The 19,939-nt window shown below is 55.2% G+C and overlaps 1 protein-coding gene across 1 annotated transcript in view; it reads left to right on the forward strand.

The window, feature by feature from the left end:
- Positions 1 to 19,939, forward strand: part of FAM102A (family with sequence similarity 102 member A) — a 41,197-nt gene that overhangs the window by 13,501 nt on the left and 7,757 nt on the right. Inside the window, exons 2-4 of the mRNA XM_011364230.1 lie at positions 15,731 to 15,851; positions 16,104 to 16,133; positions 18,230 to 18,346. Of these exons, the coding sequence (XP_011362532.1) occupies positions 15,731 to 15,851; positions 16,104 to 16,133; positions 18,230 to 18,346 (268 nt within the window). The remainder of the gene's footprint in view (positions 1 to 15,730; positions 15,852 to 16,103; positions 16,134 to 18,229; positions 18,347 to 19,939) is intronic.

A 19,939-nucleotide genomic window follows, 5' to 3' on the forward strand; every position in this document is an offset into this window, starting at 1 on the left:
GCCCCCAGGGTGCTTATAGTCAGTGGTCACGGCAAGGTCCTGGCATGGTCGGGGCGTGAAGAGGCCTAGGGAGGAGCTGGAGTGAATGAAGATATGGGGGAGCTGGGCTGGACTGTTCCTGGCATTAGGGGTCCAGCCAAGGGCCAGAGGAGTGGTGTGGCCTGGTTTGCCAGTTAGGCTGATGGCTCTTGGCTGCAGGTAGAGAAGATGAAAGGGGACCTGAGTGGCACCCAGGAAAGGACAGCTAGAGTTGGCCGGGCAGTGGCAGGCAGAGTGGGCAGGTAGGTTTCCTCGTCCTCAAGTGCCTGGCACCACATCTGCCGCCTGGTAGGTGCTGGAAGATGGAAGTTCAGAGGGTGCATAGTGGCGAAACATAGCCAGGGTTTCGTTGCCCCATACTGTGTTCCAATAGTTTTGACAGCATAAACATCCAGACTTTGGGTGTCTTTTAAACTGGAAGATCTGGCAGCAGAGCTGTGTGGCAAAGTTTGGCCCAAGGGGCTTTGCAACCGCCCCTTCCATGAGCTGCCTTCTCTCAGCTTCTCCTGACCCCACTGCCCATCATTGCATCCCTGACCGTGGACCGCCTCCTTCTTTTTACTCAGGCCAGCCTGGTCCCTGGGGCCCCTGTGGGAGGCGTTCCATGTGCCATCTGGGGGGCATGAGGGAGGCAGGCCTGTGGAGAGAAGTACTGTTGGCAGGCCACAGAGGCCGCCCCTGATAGCCAGGTGGTGGCACCAGGCCATCTGCTGGCTTCCCTTGGGGTTAGACTGTGCCACTGGGGACCTTAGTGAAGCCTGAAGCTGCCCAGCCTGTGCCTGGCCTTGGTGTCTGCTCCTTGGACCTGGCCTTTGCAACCAGCTGGCACTACGACTGGCAGGTGCCACTCTGGCAGCCCCTGCCATCTGCCCGCCAGCCTGGCACTGGCAGAGCCCTGACCTGCGGTGATCTGGCTCTGTGAAGTCAAGGCTGTTCCCGAAGCCTGTACCTCTCCTTGAGCTCCGCCCTGGGAGTTTTCTGGTCAGGGGTTCTTAGCAGCAACCAAACCGTGTGTCTGTAGGCCCAGCTTTCCTGGAGGTGGCCAGGGCCCCTGAGTGCCTTTGAACTCTGCTTGTTCGGTACCTGGAAATCCTGACTTGCACTCAGGAAACGCTGCTTGGGCATTGTGATAGCTGCTAGTGTGTCTGTTCTCGGGTCTCGGGAGCCTAGGGACTCAGTATGTGAAGTCTAGTGACTGCCATGTGGTGACCCTGCGGTCACTCGCCTGCTTCTGGGGATGGGCAGTATAACAGCCGTGGTAATCTCACTCAGCCACAGCAAGGCTTGAGCAGGGAAGAGAGATCAGATTTGCTTAGAAAGAGGCCCAAAACTAACATGGGGTAGGAGCGAGGTCTCTCTTCATTATTGACCTTGCCCGCAAGAGCTTTGGGTTGTGGGGACACCAAACCTGGCCCCAGAGCCCCAAATGTGCTCTGTAACCGGAGGTCTGCCACCCCTGGGCCTTCTGGTGTCCTCGGTAGTTTTGGTGAGTGAGGCCTGAAGCTGCCCGTCCTGTGCCTTAGTGTCTGCTTAGAGCTGTGGCTGTAAACCATTGGTCTCTGGTCTGAGCCTCTGTTGGCACCCCGGGCTTGGAACAGCTCACATGCAGGCCTGGTACCACCTGTGCCCCCACCCTGCCTAGATGTCAGCTGGGAGCGGCCAGCGCAGCCCCTCCAGCCAACTTGTTCCAGCATCTGCGAGGAAGGGACTCCAGTGGAGGACTTTCTCCCTGTTCAAGTCAGGCTGTTGCCTTGCCCCACACACAGGGGAGGACGTGCCTAATCTCTAATCTGCCTCTGCTTTTTGCTGCCTGTGTGACCTTGGGGAAGTTCCTAAGCCTCTGTGGCCCTCCCGACTGATCCAGCGGAGCTGCTGGTACCTGCCTCACAGTGTTCTCAGGAGATCTCAGTGACTTAATGCCTGTCAGATGTCCAGCTTGGCTCCCGGTGCCTGGCAGAAGCACGATGCCCGCTGCAGTTCGTCCTCTTTCCTGGGCTGAGTCATGGCGGTGCGCTGCATAGTGTACCTCAGTTGCCCTTCTGTGGCAGCTGGCACTTCCCTGTGGACCAGGACCGACTGGGGTGCTCTGGGGAGACGGTACTTCCCGAACAGTGCACTCTCTGTCCTCTGGAGGGGTGGGGGTGCATGAGGAGCACACTTAGTGTCTAAGGGGCAGGGCCTCACGCTGGAGCTCAGGGTCCTCAGTGACCCTGCCCTGCCTTGGGGTGCTTGGCTCTTAGCCAGTGAGAGCTGGAGAGCTCCCACTGGGTGCAGCCAGGCTGGGCTGCGGGAGGCCTTTGCCTGTGGGAAGAGCCCTATGCACACTCAGCTGTGGGACCCACTGTGGTAGGCAGAAGACAGCTCCCCACATGAGGTGGAGGGCAGGGGAGCAGGTCAGAAAGACAAGAGGGGGCGGCCCCTGGCACTCCCCTAGCTTCCACCACACCTTATACTCTTGGTTTTGGCTTCTGTAGTTGCCTACGCCTCAAGCTCCCTTTTCTACCCTTCACGTGGCCGAACTGCTCAGCCCAAGGGCCACCCCCTCCAGGAAGCCTTCCCTGGCTTCTTTTGGCTTTGCACACCCACTATGGGCCCTCATCTCAGGACACTACAGTCCCCGTCCATGCCTCTTAGCTCCTTCCCCAGACTGGCATCTTAGTCCCGGGGCTTTCTGTTGTGGGCCGGCGCTGGTGCAGGGCTGGAACTTTTTTCCTTGGCACTGAACCAGTGCGGACACTGATGGCGCTGGACTGTGTGCTGGTCACTGCCAGCTGCTGGGGTCCAGCCCCTCCCCACTGGTGCCAGGGGTATCAGTCCGTGTCAGGAGCAGCCCTCGTCGCATCCTGGGCAGCTGGGGCCACTGCTAGGTTGTGTTGGGTGGCCCCGCTGTGGGGGATGGGGAGGAGAAAGGGGCTAGGGCTGCCCCAGGCTCTGCAATTGGGCCTTGGCAGCTGTTCTCTGGCTCCGTGACCATGGCCAAGTGCCTTGTCCTTTCAGCCTTCACTTCCTTCTTCATCGAATGGGGTTGGGGTGCTCATACAGGGGCGGGAGAACTATCTGAAATCAGCGCCGTACCTGCTCAGCACAGGGCTGGGCTGAAAACAGTCTAAACCTGCCAAGACAGGGAGAAAGTACGCAGCCCGGTGCTGGGGAGGGTGGGAGCCTGGGTCCTGGTCACACGCCAGGTGCCTTCTCCTCCTACCACTTCCTCTCTGTGCACTAGACTTCTCTGCAGACCTGGGGCTGCACATCTGCTGCTCCCCCGCCCCCCAGTCCCTCAGGGGCAGTTCCTGAGTATCCGCTGTGTGTGCGCCCCATCCCCCTCCTGTTTCCTGGGAACGCAGCCCTGCCCCTGGGAAGTGATGCTGGGCTTGGTCCCTGGGATGAGTAGGTTAGCAGGTGGTGGGAGAGGAACAGCCCAGGGCGGAGGGACAGCAAAGGCAAGAGTGCTGAGCAGGGCAGAGCTAGCGGCCTGGGGGCTTGGAGTGGAGGAGGAGAGGAGGCCATGGGGAGGGGCTGGGACCTCATCTGAGCGGCAGCCACAGAAGGGTGTGAGTCAGTCAGATTTGTATTTTAGAAGCACCAAGGGCAATCACTTGGGGCTCCAGTCGGCCCAAGGGGAGGTGGCTGTCACCTGAGAGGGGTGGCTTCCCACCTCTGTCATCACTTGAGAGGGGTGGCTTCCCACCTCAGTCATCGTGGGATGATTAAAAACAAAACTCAAGCCTACTGTGCAGCAGTGAGAACAAACAAGCTGCTGCTACTGACGACAGATCAATCACAACGTGGAGGGAAGGAAGCTGGGGATGAGCGTGTGCCATTTATGTACAGTTCAGAGGCATTCTGATCAAAACCTCCCATCCTGGTACAAGTTAGAATGTTGTCATTGTTGTTGGGGTGGCAGTCATGTCTGGAAGGGGCTTCTAGGGCCTGTAAAGCCCTGCTTCTTGGGAGCCGGCTACGTGGGACTGTTCTGAGGATCTGCACACACTGTGCACCGACGCTGTCTGCACATGTCTGTGAGAAGCAGCGTGGAGACACCTCACACATGTGCTGGTGCTGAGTGCCAAAGTCCTCCAGACAAAAATGAGGTGATTCCCAGGTGCCTTGGAGGCCTCGAGGCGGTCTTCGGGTCTTTCCAGGTTCTTTCTGGCAGGGCAGCCTGAACCATCTGACCTGTTTATAAGCCGTAACTCATTTTGGCAGCTGCCAACAGTCTTCCTTAGCTGGGGCTTTTCCTTTTGCCTCTTGCAAACCCCAGCAAGGGCTGCTGGGCCGTGGGGCTTGGCAGGAAGCCTCCTGAGGCTGCCAGACCACAGGACCTCTCTGAGCCTTGCTTTTCTTCTCTGTAAAATGGGGTAGTAAGCTCCCGCTTGGTGTTTGGATTAAATAAGTTAACACTAATTATGTACTCAGCATAGCCCCGGGCACAGAGTAAATGCTCAGTAAAGGCTGGCAGTGGTTGGTATTAATCTAGGGCGATTATTGGAGGGGATCCAGGGTAGGAGCAGACAGGAAAGGTCCACGTGCCTCCTTCTCTCCCTTTGTTTCTCTCCTCTCTTCGGCGGTTCATCCATTCAGGAAACATTAGTGATTAGAGTCAGGCCACTGACCTGGGGCCCGTGAGCCGGGGAGACCATTAGACACATGAGCTCTCAGAGAAGTACCGAGCACAGCGGGGCGGGAGGCAGCAGCTTCTCCTGCCTGCACTGGCTCTGACCCCTCACTTGGGGATGGGCCTTTGGCTGACTGGGTACGCTCCCTGAATGCCAAGAGAAGGCTGGACTCTGGGCTTCAGCGCCTCCTAAGGGTTTTGTTAAAGAGGAATCACATGGACCTGGGTGAGAAAGGCAGCGCCTATTTTGGATGCAAAGACCGAGGCTTTGGCTTGTTCCAAATGTATCCCCCGTGTTCTGTTTAGGCCCGGCTTGTAATAAGTGCTCAGTGAAGGTGTGTGGAGTGAGCAAATGGCAGAAGCAGTGATCAGCCCAGGGTGGGTCTGCGCTACCGCGGGAGAATCGGGTATCTGGGGAGGAGGTAGAGACTGGTAAGTCAAGTCTTCAGTGTCTCACCTGACCCCAAGCCCTTCGTCCAGTGGTTGGAATCTCAGAAGATGGCTGGAAAAACAGAACTGGATCTGTGCTGGCTGTGTGAGGAGATGTGACTTGGGCTGAGCAGTTCCTCATTATTCCCCAGTCACCTCAGAAGTCCAGGGAGCCATGGTGAGCTCTGTGTGGAGCAGCAGATCCAGAGATAGCGATGACCCTTGACCTTTCACACTCTGCAGAGGGTTAGCGGACATGGCCTGTCTCAGCTGAGAGGCCCCTTTCCTGGGGGTGGAAATAGTGGTACAAGGAGGTCTAGGGCAGCTCTCGTTGGGAGCAGAGCTGTGAAGGTAACTCATAGAGTTATCAGATACTAACTGAGCACCTACTATGTGCCGGGTGTCATCCTCAGAAGTAAGAAGCAGCAGTAAGTGAAACAAAGGCCTCTAGGACCTCTGTGCTCTGGGACATGGGAGCCTTGTTCCGTTTTCCCCAGACCTAAGACCCAGGCCCAGAAGAGGAAGTCATTTGTTCATCTGCACTAGCTGGGGGAGGACGCTTTCAAGAAAGGCTATTGGGTTGGGAAGGGACTCAGAGGACAGGGACATCCCTGTGACTTCTCGAGCCCAGCCATTCGAGAAACCAGGCTCCAGGAATGGGGATCTCTCCCTTCTGTCTCTTCCCTTCCTTGGGTGATTCAAACGCAACCCAGGCGTGAGTCAGCCAGGGCGGCCCAGGCTTGCCGCACCCCTTGCCAGGCCACCTCCCGGGATGTCCTGGCCAGGGTCAAGGCCTGGGGAACTTTCCTGACCCAGGGTCCTGGGGTGGGGGGAAAGGGAGCTCTGTCAGGGCCTTGCATGCCTGGCTTCCTGCTGGACCACCTGTTTCAGGGTCACTTCCGATGGCGGAGGCCATGTCCCCCGTTCAACGTGAGTGCTCTGCGGATATGTGCCTGGTCCTCTTTCATTAGGCCTCTCAGCAACCCTATGAAATGGGCACAATAGTGACTGAGGCCCAAGTGTCCAGTGGGTGGCAGAGCCTGGCCTTGAACCCCAGCCTCTCTTGTCTCGCCTACCTATGAATTGTGAGCAGTCCTGCTGGGAGTCTCAGAAAGGGAAATTCCCTGAGCACAGCCAACCCCAAAGCTCTGTGTTTTCTACAGTTGTGGGTCCAAGGGGAGGGGAAGTTGCTGCTACAGCCCAGCCTGCGTCTTCTCGCTTTGATATTCTAGGGCCTGCAGCCAGGCTCAGCTCTGACATGGGAGTCCAGTTTGAGACCTGGGGTCAGACAGCCATGGGTTCAGATTACAGCCCTCTCCCAGCCAGACCTGCTGGCTTCTGTGTTCCGGGCCTCAGTTTTCCTGCCTCTGACATGGAGATGATGGTACCTACCTCCTAGGGCTGGGGTGTGAATTCTGGGAGGTCAGGCAAGGAGAGCTCAGGAGGCAGGAAGCAGACGTTAAGAACATTTTCCCATCTCTCTCTGTGACCCTAGATTGACCCGGCTTGGACCCTGACACCAGCGGGTCTTGACGGGTTTGGCCCAGTGCCATGTCCCACTGACCATGTGTTCTGACGCAGTTGCCACCCCTCCTTTAGCATAAGCCTGGTCTCAAGGCTACCTCTTCCCTGGTATCGATGCTCGTGAAAGGTCAGCCCACAGAGCACAGGGACGTTGATGCCACAGTCCCCTGAGAATCTCTGCTGTCTTGGCGCATTTCCCCAGCCATCCTGTGGGATGGAGATGACGGGGTGGAGTGCACATCACCCCTCACCTCTGAGTGTCAGTTCGCTTATGTATGAAGTGGGTGCTGGTTTGTGCCTGTGGAGTTAATACTTGAGCAGCACCGGGCACATGGGAGGGTGCCCAGGAAACCAGAGCCAGGCCGGGCCACACAGGGTGGTGGAGCCTTCACCCAGGTGTGTGGGAAACTAGCACTTGGTCAAAACCAGCAGTTGACTTTGGATCCCTCCAACCGCCTGCTTTCCTCTCGGGCTGTGGAAACAAGAGGGTGTGCCCGTTGGCATCAAGCAAGAGGAGCATCCATGCATTCTGGGTGCTGGAAGCCGCCCGCATCGTCTGACTCTGGATGCAGAAGGCTGTGTGCCTGTGTCTGTGAAATGGGGAGCCAGAACCTGCCCATTTTGCCCTGAGACCCGGCTGGCCCCCTGCTCCATTTCTGATTTGGAGTTTCTGAAGCCCCCAGTGTGCTCCCAGTCCGCCTGCCCATCCCCAGGCCACCCTCAGGAGAGCAGAGCAGGGTCTTGGGGTGCCAGGCGGCTCCTTCGAGCACTCCAGTGTCAAGCGCTCCAGTGTTGAGCACAGAGTGCTTTGGCTTCTAGGAACTTCTTGCTGCCTCATGGTGTTGCAGGAGGTGGGGCTGGCCGTGTCAGAACTGCAACAAGCTGCTTCCCCTGCACACGGCCCTGAATTCCTGGCAGGAGCCAGACGCGGCTGGGCTGCCACGCTGGCCACGTTGCCGGGACGAGGCTCTACCGCCCTGCAGCCCCTGGATGGACGCCTTGGCTGGTCCCCGGGGTGGGCCCCTCCCCAGGCGGCTGTGCTCTCTTCTGGGAAGCACAGGCAGATGTTGTCAATTTAAATTGTTTCCTTATTAGACTCTCGCCTCTCCCTGGCTGGGTTTCATCAGCCGGGAACCTTGGTTGCATCATTGTGACCCCTTGCTTCTCCAGGAACCCAGCCAAGGACTGGGAGATCACGGAGTGGGTGTGGCTGCACCCTGTGGCAGCCCCCCAGGGGCTGCCAGCTGCGGAGAGGGACTCATGTGATGGAGCCTTGCTCCGGTCACCTTTCTTTATAGGGGCCGAATGGGAGGAATCAGGAGCCAGCCCTTTCAGGAACCCAGGAACACAGCTGGGGTTGGGTGGTCCCTGGGGTCCCACTCAGGTCTTGTGGATGTGTCCTCTCTCAGCCAGGTGCCCAGATCCAGCCTCAGAATCACCTGGGAGCTTGTTTAAAAAGTCAGCCCAAGGCCTGTAGCAGCAGTTTTCAGCCGGAGGTGATTTTGCTCCTGGGGCGGGGGGACATTTGGCAATGTTTTGGTTGTCACAGCTGGAGTTGTGCTACTCACAGGATGCTGCTAAACATCCTACAATGCACGGGACACCCCTGGGAAAAAAAATAAATTATCTGGTTCATAATGTTATTAGTGCCAAGGCTGAGACACCCTAACCGGTAGGGTCCGCAGTTCTGGCAGGGCCTGGGAATCTTCATTTGTGACAAGCCAAGGACTTTTCAGTGTTGGCTCTAGTCTGAGATGCCCTGACCTGCCAGCCTCACCACCCCCAGCCCCTACTGTGACCACAACTAAGCTGCTTCCTGCCAGGCCAGGGCTCCGTGTTGGGCACACAGTGGTGACAAGTCAGACATGCAGACAAGCGCTTGCAGTGGGCGACTGGGAAGGCAGAGGGCTGGGAGGGGGTGTGGCGTCTCGGAGCCTGTGCCCCGAGCTGCCCACTGATGCCTGGGCTTTCTTTCTCCTGACTGCGTCGGCAGGGACTGCCAGCCATGCTGTGCCTTTGCTCCCACGTCAACTCGGGGAGAGGCCCGGAATGGTCCCTGCCTGCAAGGACCTTGGGGTCATGGCAGTCCGTGGCCAGGAGGTGGCCCCCACCACACTGACCCCTTGTTGCCTGCATGATGGAGCTGGTGCCCACAGTGTTTGTGGAGGTGAAATAGAGTTGCTGGTCAGGACTGGGAGCCACGGGAGGACCTCCAAGGGCGCTCCGGCCTGGTGGGGTGCTCCGCTCTATTTCAGGACAAGCCAGAAATAGCTGAATCCTGCCTCTGTGATGGCCACAGTGAGCTGCTGTGGGTGGAGGGCTCGCCTTGCTGCTCCTGGATCTGGACGCCTAATTGTATATCTTAAAGCTAAAAGCGAGACTCCCCTAAAGCTGCCCTGAAAACCCAGGCTCTGTAATTACCTGTCCCTGGCAGGCAGTGTGGAGCTGAAGCCCCAGGCTAGGGAGGCTTGGGGACTTCCTCATCTCGGCCTAGAGGGTGCCTGTGGGCCCAGGCCATGAATCCAGAAGATGGGAGTTCACATCCCTTTGACTTTGACCAGCCCTTCTAACCTCACACCCTCTTCATTTTTTCCATTTAAATTTCAATTACTACAGAAACATTCTTGGACAGAAATGAAAATAATGGCCCTGTAGCCCCCTCATCTCAGTCTTGCAGTGCCGGTGGCCTCTGCCTCTCCTGGAAGTCCTCCCCACGGTGGCTTTTTGGCCTCTGACCTCATTGCAATCAGCGACTCCTAGAGGAGTTCATTTTCCCCCCAGGCGTGCTTTAAAAAAAAGAAGTCAACTGATACTTCCAGTTCAAAAAGAAAAGGACCCAATACCCCTCCCCCGCGAAGTCCCCATTTCTTCCCGCGTCCTCCTGTACCTGCTTGCGCACATGCGGGTGCGTGATTGTGAGCCCCTCCACGTGGCCCCTTTGTAAATTTGAGACCAGGATTCCCTCTCTGACCTCATTTCCCACCACTCGCCGCCTCGCTCTGCTCCAGCCACACTGGCCACCTTCTGCTTTCTGAAGCAGTCCCGCATTCCCACCTCAGGGCCTTTGCACGTCCGCCTCCTCGTGCCTGGACTGCAGTTGCCTCCCTCATCTGCACAGGGAGGTCACTCTCACCTCCTTCGGCTCTTTGCTCAGGTATCACCTTCCCGTTAACGCCTTCCCCCACCTGGGCACCCACCGCCTGCCTCCTTCCCTGCTTCCTTTCCCTCCAGAGCACTTACCACCATCCGATGTGTGTTTGCCTCATTTTGTCTCTCTCCAACCCACTGCCAGACTGTAAGCCCCTTGAAGGCAGGAAGCTCTGTCCTGTTCACTGTTTATGTCCCTGGGGCCTTCAGCAGTACCTGGTACTTAGTACGTGCTTAATAAAAGGTTTTCGAATGATTCGAGTCCCTGAGGTTTCCTCAAACCTGGCGCCTGGCCAGCTTCCGCCTGGGGCTCGTGACCAACTGCTTGGGACTCTCATTCCTGCCTTTTTGATGAACTCCACCACCACCCCCTGTTCATCTTCCCCCTTATCCCTACCCTGTGCCTGGGACCCCACACCACCTAACTGGGGGTGCCCAGTTCCCTCTCTCCTGAGGGGCCCTGTAGGCCCTGAGTTGTGGTTGTGCCATCTCTGGCTCTGTGACATGGGTTCTAGACACAGATGGGCCTGGGGTTAAGACCAGGCTCTGTTCCTCACAGCTCTGTGACTGTGGGTGAGAAACTCAGCCTTTCTGAGCCTCACTTGCCCCATCTGTAAAGTGGGCCATGATAACATTCAACTTTCAGTGCTGAAGATTTCCAATGGCACACACTAGACTCTTGGGAAATGGCCACTGCTGGGGGCTGTGTTACCCTTGCTGTGACCTCCTGGGGTGGGCCAAGTCAAGGCTGTGAGCTTCTTCCCATGGGAGTGGTGGCATTTAATAGTGTGCATTTGGGGTCCTGTGGAAATACGAGGGAGGCTCAGAGTGAGCCCTGCCCTGCCCTGCCCTGCCCTGCCCTGCCCTGCCCTGCCCTGGCTCACCTTCTCGCAGTGGAAGAGGAAGCCGCCTGTTACCTGAGCCTGGGAGGGCTCCACGTGCCTTTCTCTGGCCAGGAATCACGAGGGGGCCTCAGGCTTCCTGGCTGGGTGTTCCCAGGGCAGACTCACAAAGGGGAAGGGAGAGAGCCTACAATTTGATATCTCCTTTTGTTTCCAGACACTAATCCTAATTCCTCTGGGTGTTTCAACACGTCCAGCATTGTGAGCTTCCCACCTGGTCTCCAGCAACTGCTTCCAGCTCCTGGGCTGGGTGAGCAGAGGGGTGGGGTAAAGGTGCGAGGGTCCACACGGAAGCCGTGGCCAGCCCCCTGGCCCCGCGTTCCCCACTCGTAAGCTTGGTTCTCTGGCCGCTTGGGAATTGCTTCTGCTCTTTTTGCCCATCCACCTACCTCCACCGGGGCTGCTCCGGGCTAAAGCCGGGATCCATGGTGGCGAGACAGAGCTGCTGTCAGAAAGAGATTCAGAGTGCTCACCATGGCCCTCGAGGTCCAGGACGACCTGACCCCCTGCTCCCTTGCTGACCGCATCCCCTCTGTTCTCTTCCCCAGTCCCATCCAGCCACTGGCTTCCGTGCTGCTTTTCCATTTGCCAAGGATGTCTCTACCTCAGGGCCTTTGCACTTGAAGTTCACACTTCTGGACATCTCTTCCCTCGGTCTTTGCTCAGCCCTCAACCTCACTTCACTCCAGGCCTTGCTCAGATGCCACCGCCATAAGGGCTTTCCCTAACTGCCCAGCCAAAGTCGCAGCCCCCACCTTCTCATCTGTACCCAGCTCCCTACTCACCTCCTGTTCTGTTTTCTCCATTTTTCTCTCTTTATCTGACCTACCATGTGGGGATTTTTGTTTGTTTGTTTGGTCGGTTGGTTAACAGTGTATTTGAATGTAATTCGCGTACCACACACTTCACCATTTAAAGTGTACCATTCTGTGGTTTTTAGTATAGTTAGAATCATGCGACCATCACCACAGTCAATTTTAGAACATTTTCATGACTCCAGAAAGAACCCCATACCCATTAGCAGTCACTCCCCATTTTCTCCCTATTCCCCCATCCCCTGGCCAATCTACATTGTGTCTCTTACCGATTTGATTTGCCTATTCCGGACATTTCATATAAATAGAATTGGATGTAGTTCTTTGTGCCCGACTTCTTTCACTTAGCATAATGTTTTCAAGGTTCACCCACATTGTGGCATGTAGGAGAGTTTAAGTTTCTTTTGCTTATGAGAATAACGTTCCATGAAGATACCACATTTTATGTATCCGTTCATTAGTTGATATTAGACTTGCTTCCACTTTTCGGCTATTATGAATAATGCTGCTAGGAACATTTGTGTGCAAGTTTTTGTATGAATATACTCTCCATTTCTCTTGGATATAATATACCTAGGAGGAGAATTGCTAGATCTTACAATAACTCTGTGTTTTGTCCTTTGAGAAACTGCCAGACTGTTTTCCAAAGCGATTGCACCGTTTTACTTTCTTACCAGCAATGCATGAGGGTTCCAATTTCTCTACATTCTCAACACTTGTTATTATCTGTCTTAATTATAGCCATCTTGGTGTATTCTAGCTACAAGTCCCTTAACATATTTATGACTTGCAAATATTTTTTTCGTACTATGGGTTGTCTTTTCATTTTCTTGATGGTGTTCTTTGACTCAAAAAATTGTTTAATTTTGTTGAAGTTCAATATATCTGTATTTTTTGTCGTATGTACTTTTGATGTCATATCTAAGAAACCGTTGCCTAATCTCAGATCACAGAGAGTTACCTCTGTGTTTTCTTCCAAGAATTTTATAGTTTTAGCTCTTAAACTTAGGTCTTCGATACCTTTTGAGTTAATTATTGTATATGATATGTAACTGGGTCCTGCTTTGTTCTTTTGCATGTGAATATCCAGTTGTCCCAGCGGCTTTTGTTCCAGACTGTTCTTTCCCCCACTGGCACCCTTGTTGAAAATCAATTGACTATATATGTGAAGGTTTATTTCTGGACTCTGTTCTGTTCCTTTGATCTGTGTGTTTATCCTTATGCCACAACCATCCTGTCTTGATTACTGTTGCTTTGTAGAAGTTTTGCAGTCAAGACATGTGAATCCTTTAATTATGTTCTGCTTTTCCTAGATTGTTTTGACTATTCTGGTCCTTTGACTTTCTAAGGTTTAGGATCAACTTGTTAAATTTATGCAAAAAAGCCAGCTTAGATTTTTATAGGGGTTTTGTTGAATTTTTAGATCAGTTCATGAATATTGTCATCTTAACAATATTAAATCTTTCGATCAATGATCGTAGGATGTCTTTCCATTTATTTAGAGCTTTTTGAATTTCTTTCAACAATGTGTTGTAGTTTTCCAGAGTATATATTTTATACTTATTTTCTTAAGTTTATTCCTACGTATTTTATTCTTTTTGATACTATTATAAATGAAATTCTTTTCTTAATTTCATTGTGCATATTTGCTAGTATATAGAAATAATTAATTTTTGTATATTGGTCTTATATCCTGCAACCTTGCTGAACTCGTGTATTTTGATAATTTTTATAGTGGCTTCCTTAGGATTTTCCACACACAAGATTAAGTCACCTACCAATAAAGATAGTTTTAGTCCTTCCTTTCCACTACCATGTATTTTTCTCATTTGTTTGATCCTCATCTTTCTGCTCCTACCAGAATGTAAGGCGATCACCGCTGTGGTGCCAGTGCATAGAACAGGATCTGGCACTCGACTGGCGTTCAGTTATTTGAATGAATGAATGGAGCTGGCACGGCTGGGTCAGGGTTCCTGCTTCCCCTGTGGCACCTGCCTCCCGAGGGCTCCCGCGCATGTCTGTCGGGGACTGGGGACTCTCTCTCCTCCCCTCATCTCTAGCCCTGATTTTTCTGTTTGTCCCCAGTCTTGGGGCTCCGGGGGGTTGCTGGAGCTTACCCTCCTCACACGGTTGGAGCATTCTGGTGACTGAGGCCCTTTAAAGCCCCAGTGCCTTCATCAGAAGAGACGTACCTCACAGAGCTTCCCACGCCAGGCCCTCGCGGGGCTCACCTGACTGAATGCTCCCAGGTGCCCATGCACGAGTGGCTGGTATGCCTGCTTTACTGACGAGGGTGGAGAGTGAGGACTGTGAGCCCCGGTCTGTCCGACCCGAGTCCGGTTGCCCCTTGTCACAGACCTGGCGGGGCATGGAATAAGCCTCGGTCACATCCTCAAGGCATGAGGAACCACGAGGGAGCTCCTCACGGAGGCTCCGCTCAGAGGCTGGCATCAGCCAAGGAAACCTAGAGTACATTCGCTCCTCACTCACGCCGTTCCCTCAGCCTGGAACTGTCTCCCCTGCTGGCTGTACTCCCCACTCTTCACTTGGGTCTGAGCTGGAATGTCACTTCCCTGTGGCTAGTCACCTTCCTTGACTCACCCCTTCCCTCCACCCCGTCCTGGTAACACTGAGTCAGCACTGGGGTGACTGTCAAATGTCATTCTGTGAGTAAGTCCACTGCAGTGCACAATGCCTGGCACACACTTGGCACTCAGAGACGGCGTGGATGCCTCAGGTGCATAGCAGGGCTCTGCTGGCCACAGTCTTGGTGGCTTCTGCCTGCCAGGCTTTCCGGACTCTGTGGTCCGTGAACTAAGGTGATGGTTCCTGGCTCTGACTCCGCAGTCGGATGGTCCTGGCTTGAATTCGGTTTTGTCAGGCACTGGGGATGTGATCTGGGGCGCTCTCTTGGAGCCTCAGTGCCCTCAGCTGCAGAGGGGGTAGCATAGAGCCTGCCTTCCAAGGTTGCAGTGAGAAGCAAACAAGCCAGGTTCGGGAGATGCTCATCCTGAGCAGACCCTCCCCACTCAGCCCCCAGTCTGGCAGTGAACCCGCACTCCTGGGCTCCTCGGGGTGTGGCTCAGTCACTTCCTCCGCTGTCCGCTTGGCTGTTCCTGTTAGGTGGGATGAAGCTGGAGATAATGTCTCTCATGCCGGTCCCTCCCTTCTCTTCCCAAGCACCAGTTCTGCCAGGCGGGCTGTGGGGGCACGGGGAGCTGCGCAGGTGTGCAGAGCTCGTCTCTGCCACGTGCCACTGCCACCCCCAGCTCCTGCTGAGGCCCCCGCAGCAGCTGGGAGAGACTCAGAAGAGCTGCTCCCACCGGCTCCCACTCACTCCCAAAGCACAAAGCGCTTCCTTGTTAAGGAGGTGCTGAAATTTGGGGCTTGGTCATGCTCCCCAGGCCCAGGAGGAACTCGAGCAGCTGGGACAGCCCCCATTAGTGCCAGGGAAACTGAGGGCCCGAGAAGTGTGTTAGCCCTGGAGTGGTGAGGGTTAAGCGTGTAGCACCCGAATCACACTGCTTGGGTTCAAGGCCCCGTTCTGCTCTGCCACTGGTGGGCCTCATGGCCAGGGTCTTATTCCCAGAGCTCTGGTTTCTTTGAATGTGGAATTGGGCTAATGGCAGTGACTGCCCCAGACAGGAGTTGGAAGCATTGATGTGACTTGGAGCAGGCTCCAGGGGTGGCTGGGCGTGTAAGGTGGTTTGAGTGGGGCCTGGCGCATGGAAAGCACCGTATGAGCATTACCTGTTATTGTCACTAGCGGTAAAGAAGGGGCCTCTAGGGCCAAACAGCCCTGGGCTGAGGGCCAACGGTTTCCTGGCTGAGTGGTACTGGGCAGTTTACCTAGCCTCGGTCTCTTTATCTGTAAAATGGCCGGGTGATCCAGCCTGGGAAGACTACTGTGAGGGTCACTTGAGATGGCCAGTGGGAGCCTTCCTGGTAGGAGGTAATGGCAGCAGAAAGAGCCACCCAAGGCCACAGGACAAAGTGGGTGGTAGCACTGGGAGCAGAGAGAGGTGCAGCTGCCTCCAGCCCGACCTCACCCGCCTTGTTCTTTTCATTTTTATTGCATATCTTTTGTTTCTGTAACACTTACACAAGCATGTTCTTGTTATGAAAATAATCACTTTGTGACACAAAGTGAAAAACGAGAGCTCTCCTCCATCCCCTGCCCCGAGGTTAACCCTGCCCCTGGTACGTGCCCTTGGCATTGACCTGCATGCTTGTGCTCACCTGCCCTGTCTGGCCCGCAGGGAGGAGGTGCAGGAGAACTGTGTGCGGTGGCGGAAGAGGTTCACCTTCGTGTGTAAGATGAGTGCCAACCCGGCCACCGGCCTGCTGGACCCCTGCATCTTCCGGGTGTCGGTGCGCAAGGTGAGGCTGGGCTCCCAGCCAGGTCTGGGGACTGTGAGCTCCAGGCCGAAGGGTGGGTGTGGGACCCCTGGTCTGGTGGCTTTAGGCCCACCCCCTGACTTGTCCCCCCAGGGAAAGTGAGGTGAGTCGCTCTGCCCCTTTTCTTGTCCCCCTCCCCCAGCAGTCGGATTCAGGGTGGAGGGAAGTGGGGAGACATACGAGGTCCCTTGGATTCCCTAGTCATTCTGTTGCTGTGTCTGTCTCCCTGTGCAGGAGCTGAAAGGCGGAAAGGCTTATTCCAAGGTGAGTGGGGCTATGTGAAGAGGCAGTGGGCTGGGATGGGGCGGGATGGGACAGGCACAACAAAAACTCCCAAAAGATCTTCCAGCCCCAAACAGGAGACACTCAGCCCTGCAGGAGATGTATTATTTTCTTGGAATTATCTTTATTGATAGTCTGTGCTTAACAGAAAGGCACCATATGTTGGGATTCATTAGGATCCCAACATATGTTGGGATTCATTAGGATCTTTCCAGACCTTCTTAAGAAAAAATAATTATGAAATGCATCATAGATGCTGAGCAGTGAATAAAACGTATGCATGTGGTTTAGAGAAATGCAAAGTGAGCACCCTCTGCGCATCCTCGTGTCTATGCAGACAGTAAGATTTTTAAATACACAGAAGGGACTTGTTCTAAGTGGATTCTGCAGCTTGCTGTTTTACTTGCCAGTACGTCATGGGCATGTTTTCATGTCATCGCAAATTCCCTTTTGCTTTAACAGCAGCAGCGTCCCATTGTGTGGCTGGGGGACGGGTGACTCAGCCCGTCCCCACTGTTACACATCCTTGTCATTGCCTGGTTTCCACTGCACCCACAGACGGTTTAGCCTTCGTGTTAAAACCTTTGCCACGGAGAAAAATGGGAAGAGACACCTTTGGAGGGTGGCCTCTAGCTTTGAATAAGACTGCTCAACCCTTAAACCCCCTTTTCTATGGGGATGTGCAGCCCACCCTTTGGGGCCTCCTCAGGGAGGCGGCGCAGTGGCAGGGGGTGGGTTTAGTCAGTCCGGAGGGGAAATGCCTCCGCCTCACTTCACCCTGTGGGCGGGGTGCGTCCCCATGGCCAGAGCTCAGGAAGCTCAGCCGTCTGGGCCTTGAGCTCTGCTCTGGCTCAGGCCAGGCACTCGAGTCCCACTCCAGAAGCAGAGGGCAGGGTGGCCAGAACCGGGCTGTGAAAGGTGCCATCAGAGTGGAAATTTCCCCTCCCATTGATTCACGTGGGTGAGGACAGCTGCCCAGCCAGGAAAGAAACTACCAGCAAACAGCTGGAGCATCCCACCTCCACCCGGCAAACGTTAATCATGCACCTAGCACGGGTCACACCTGCCAGGCCCTTCCCTTCCGTTCTCCAATCGAACATCCACTCAGCAACCTTGATACAGAGGAAGAAACTGAGGCCCGGAGAGGTGGCAAGGGTTGACAGTTTCAGGCCTGGCTCTGTTGGTTGAGCTATGTCAGGCCCTGGGCATGTCACTTCCTCTCTGAACCTTAGTTTCTTTGTCTGTAAAATGGGGGTCACTGAGTGCACGGCAGGGCTAGGATCTGAACCCGAGTCCCTGATTCTGGCACGCGTGCCCCAAAGTCAGCAGTAGAGACTGGCGCACAGCAGGCGCTCCATAAAAGTCAGCAGTAGAGACTGGCGCACAGCAGGCGCTCCATAAACGTCCTCGGTCGGTTTGGTTGTCCTGAGTCTCTGAGCCCAGCACCCCCTCACCTTGATCTCTGTCGCCCCTCCAGGTCTGTCAGTCTTGTTTTCATTTAAGAGGCCTTCTTAGCGCACACACCCTGTTCTCACACTTTCTCCCACTTTGCTCCCCATCCCTTGCTCCTCTCTCTGCATCCGAGGAGCAAGGAGCGTCACCACTGACTGCCCAACAGTCCCTCACTCCAGCATCCACGAGGCGCTCCTGCCCACCCTGCAGAATACCCCCACCCACCCGTCCCAATGCCAACTTCCCACGGGCCTTCCCTCCCCCGCCCGCTGTCCCGGCGGCTCCCACAGCGCAGCCTTGTTTCCCGGGGAACAATGTGTCTGTGTCAAAGACAACAATGTCCTTTCATCTCAGGCGCTGCCCCGGTGTATTCTGGGACATGGCACAAAGGGCGCTTTGTGCAGCTCAGAGATGTGAGCTCCTGGCTCTGCCACGTTGGAGCCGCCAACCCAAGCCACCAGCTCGGGCCTCTGTCCTTGGGTGCCGGTTATGCAACAGTCAGTCTGGGCTGTGGGGTGTCCCAGGGGCTGTGCCTGCCCCTCCTCCTCTGCCAAGTTAACCCTTGTGCTGCCAGCCCTGCGCCCACACTCCCTGCAGCCTTCCACAGCCTCCTCTCTCCCTCCCAGTTGGGCTTTGCCAACTTGAACCTGGCCGAGTTTGCGGGCTCAGGCTCCACGGTGCGCTGCTGTCTGCTAGAGGGATACGACACAAAGAATACCCGCCAAGACAACTCCATCCTGAAGGTACTGGTGCCCCGCCGCCTCTTCCGCCCCCTCCCAGCGGGGTCCCCATCAGAGTCCCTGGAGGTTAAAAAAACAGGTTTTCCCCCAGACAGGCAGTGAGGGACACTGGGAGGATGTGGGCCCTGGGTCAGGAAACCACCATCAGAGGCCTGTCTTGGCCACTGGACTATTTCCCCATTCATAATCGGGGGTTGGGAGTGAACCCCAACAATGTCTTTAAGGATTTGGTGCGATCAGCATCACTGTGTGCTGCCACCTCTTGTCTTGTGATGCCTGACAACAACCCCGTGGGGTGTGGTGTCTATTATTAGTCTCAGTTTTTGCACAGAAAGGAGTCGAGGCATAGAGGTTAGATCATTTGCCTGGGGTCACAACACAGCTGGCCCTTGAATCCACAGTCCAGATCCTCACCATTGTCACATGTGACATGAGGCAACCTGAGCTCCCAGTGGAACAGTGACCAGGAGAACCTGCCATCCCTTGACCTGGGCAGACCGAGGGTGGCTGCTCCGAGGCCCCAGCCACGTGCAGTTTCCGGTGGCTAGAGCCACTCCTTCCCCCCAGGCAGCTGCCTCCTTGGCCTCTTGGGACAGAGATAGCTGGGTGTCTGCCATCCGCACACCTCTCTTCCTTGTCTCCACACCCTTCCACCTGGCTGAGAAAATAGTCTCATCCTAACCACACCTCTGCCAGCTGACCCAGCCGGAACATATGGTACCGGGGCAGAACCGGGCAGGTGGTGTTGGGCAGAGGCTCTGGGGCCTCTCAGACCCTTCACAGAGGGAACTGGAGGCACCTGCAAAGGTGTAGGCTAATGGTGGTGGGAGCTGGGACCTTTCAGCCTTGCTCCAGCGGCCCCATGCATCCTCAGGCCAGATCAAGGGCATGTGCGGGGCAGGTGGCCTTGGCTTCAAGGCCATCTTCATCATGTCCTGTCTGTAGGGCCTTGGGCAGTCACTTCCTCTGAGTCTGAGTTCCTTCATTTACAGCCTGGGTCCATCACCTACTTCGTAGGCTGCTATCATGGCCAAATGAAATAATCCATCAAAACAGCAGCAATAACAACAGCCTCATCCCAACGATCTCCGGTTTTGTTGTGGTGGCTGGTGTCCAAGCACCTCTTTCCCACCCCATCACTTGTCGTCCCACCTGGGCCCAGATTTGGGGACCAAAATTTTGCCTCATTTGGGCCATTGCTGAAATCTTTACCCAGTTGGGTGTTAAATTAAGTTTCTATTGTTGCGTTTGTTTGTTTGTTTTGCTTTATTCAAAAAACTTTCACTATGTGAGCACCCTGCCCCTTCTCCCCCCCCCCGCCCCCTGTCAGTCTCAGTGAACCCCGTTGTCACTGGGTAGGCTTCTTGAGCCGCCTTCCTTCTTGCCGTGTTGGCTGGTGCTGCCATGCCCACTCGGGCACCTGGGCACTGAGGATGGAGAGAGACTGCGGCCCCTAGCATGAGAGCTCAGTCTAGCTGTAGTTTTGAGATAACAGGAGCTGGCTTTTGTCACTCCATCACTCCAAGCTAGGCACCGAGCCAAGCGAAGCCTCATCTCGCTGCATCCTTTCCATGAGGCGGGTGTCAGGATCAGTTC

This window comes from Pteropus vampyrus, unplaced genomic scaffold (assembly GCF_000151845.1).
Source record: "Pteropus vampyrus isolate Shadow unplaced genomic scaffold, Pvam_2.0 Scaffold95, whole genome shotgun sequence".
NCBI lineage: Eukaryota > Metazoa > Chordata > Mammalia > Chiroptera > Pteropodidae > Pteropus > Pteropus vampyrus.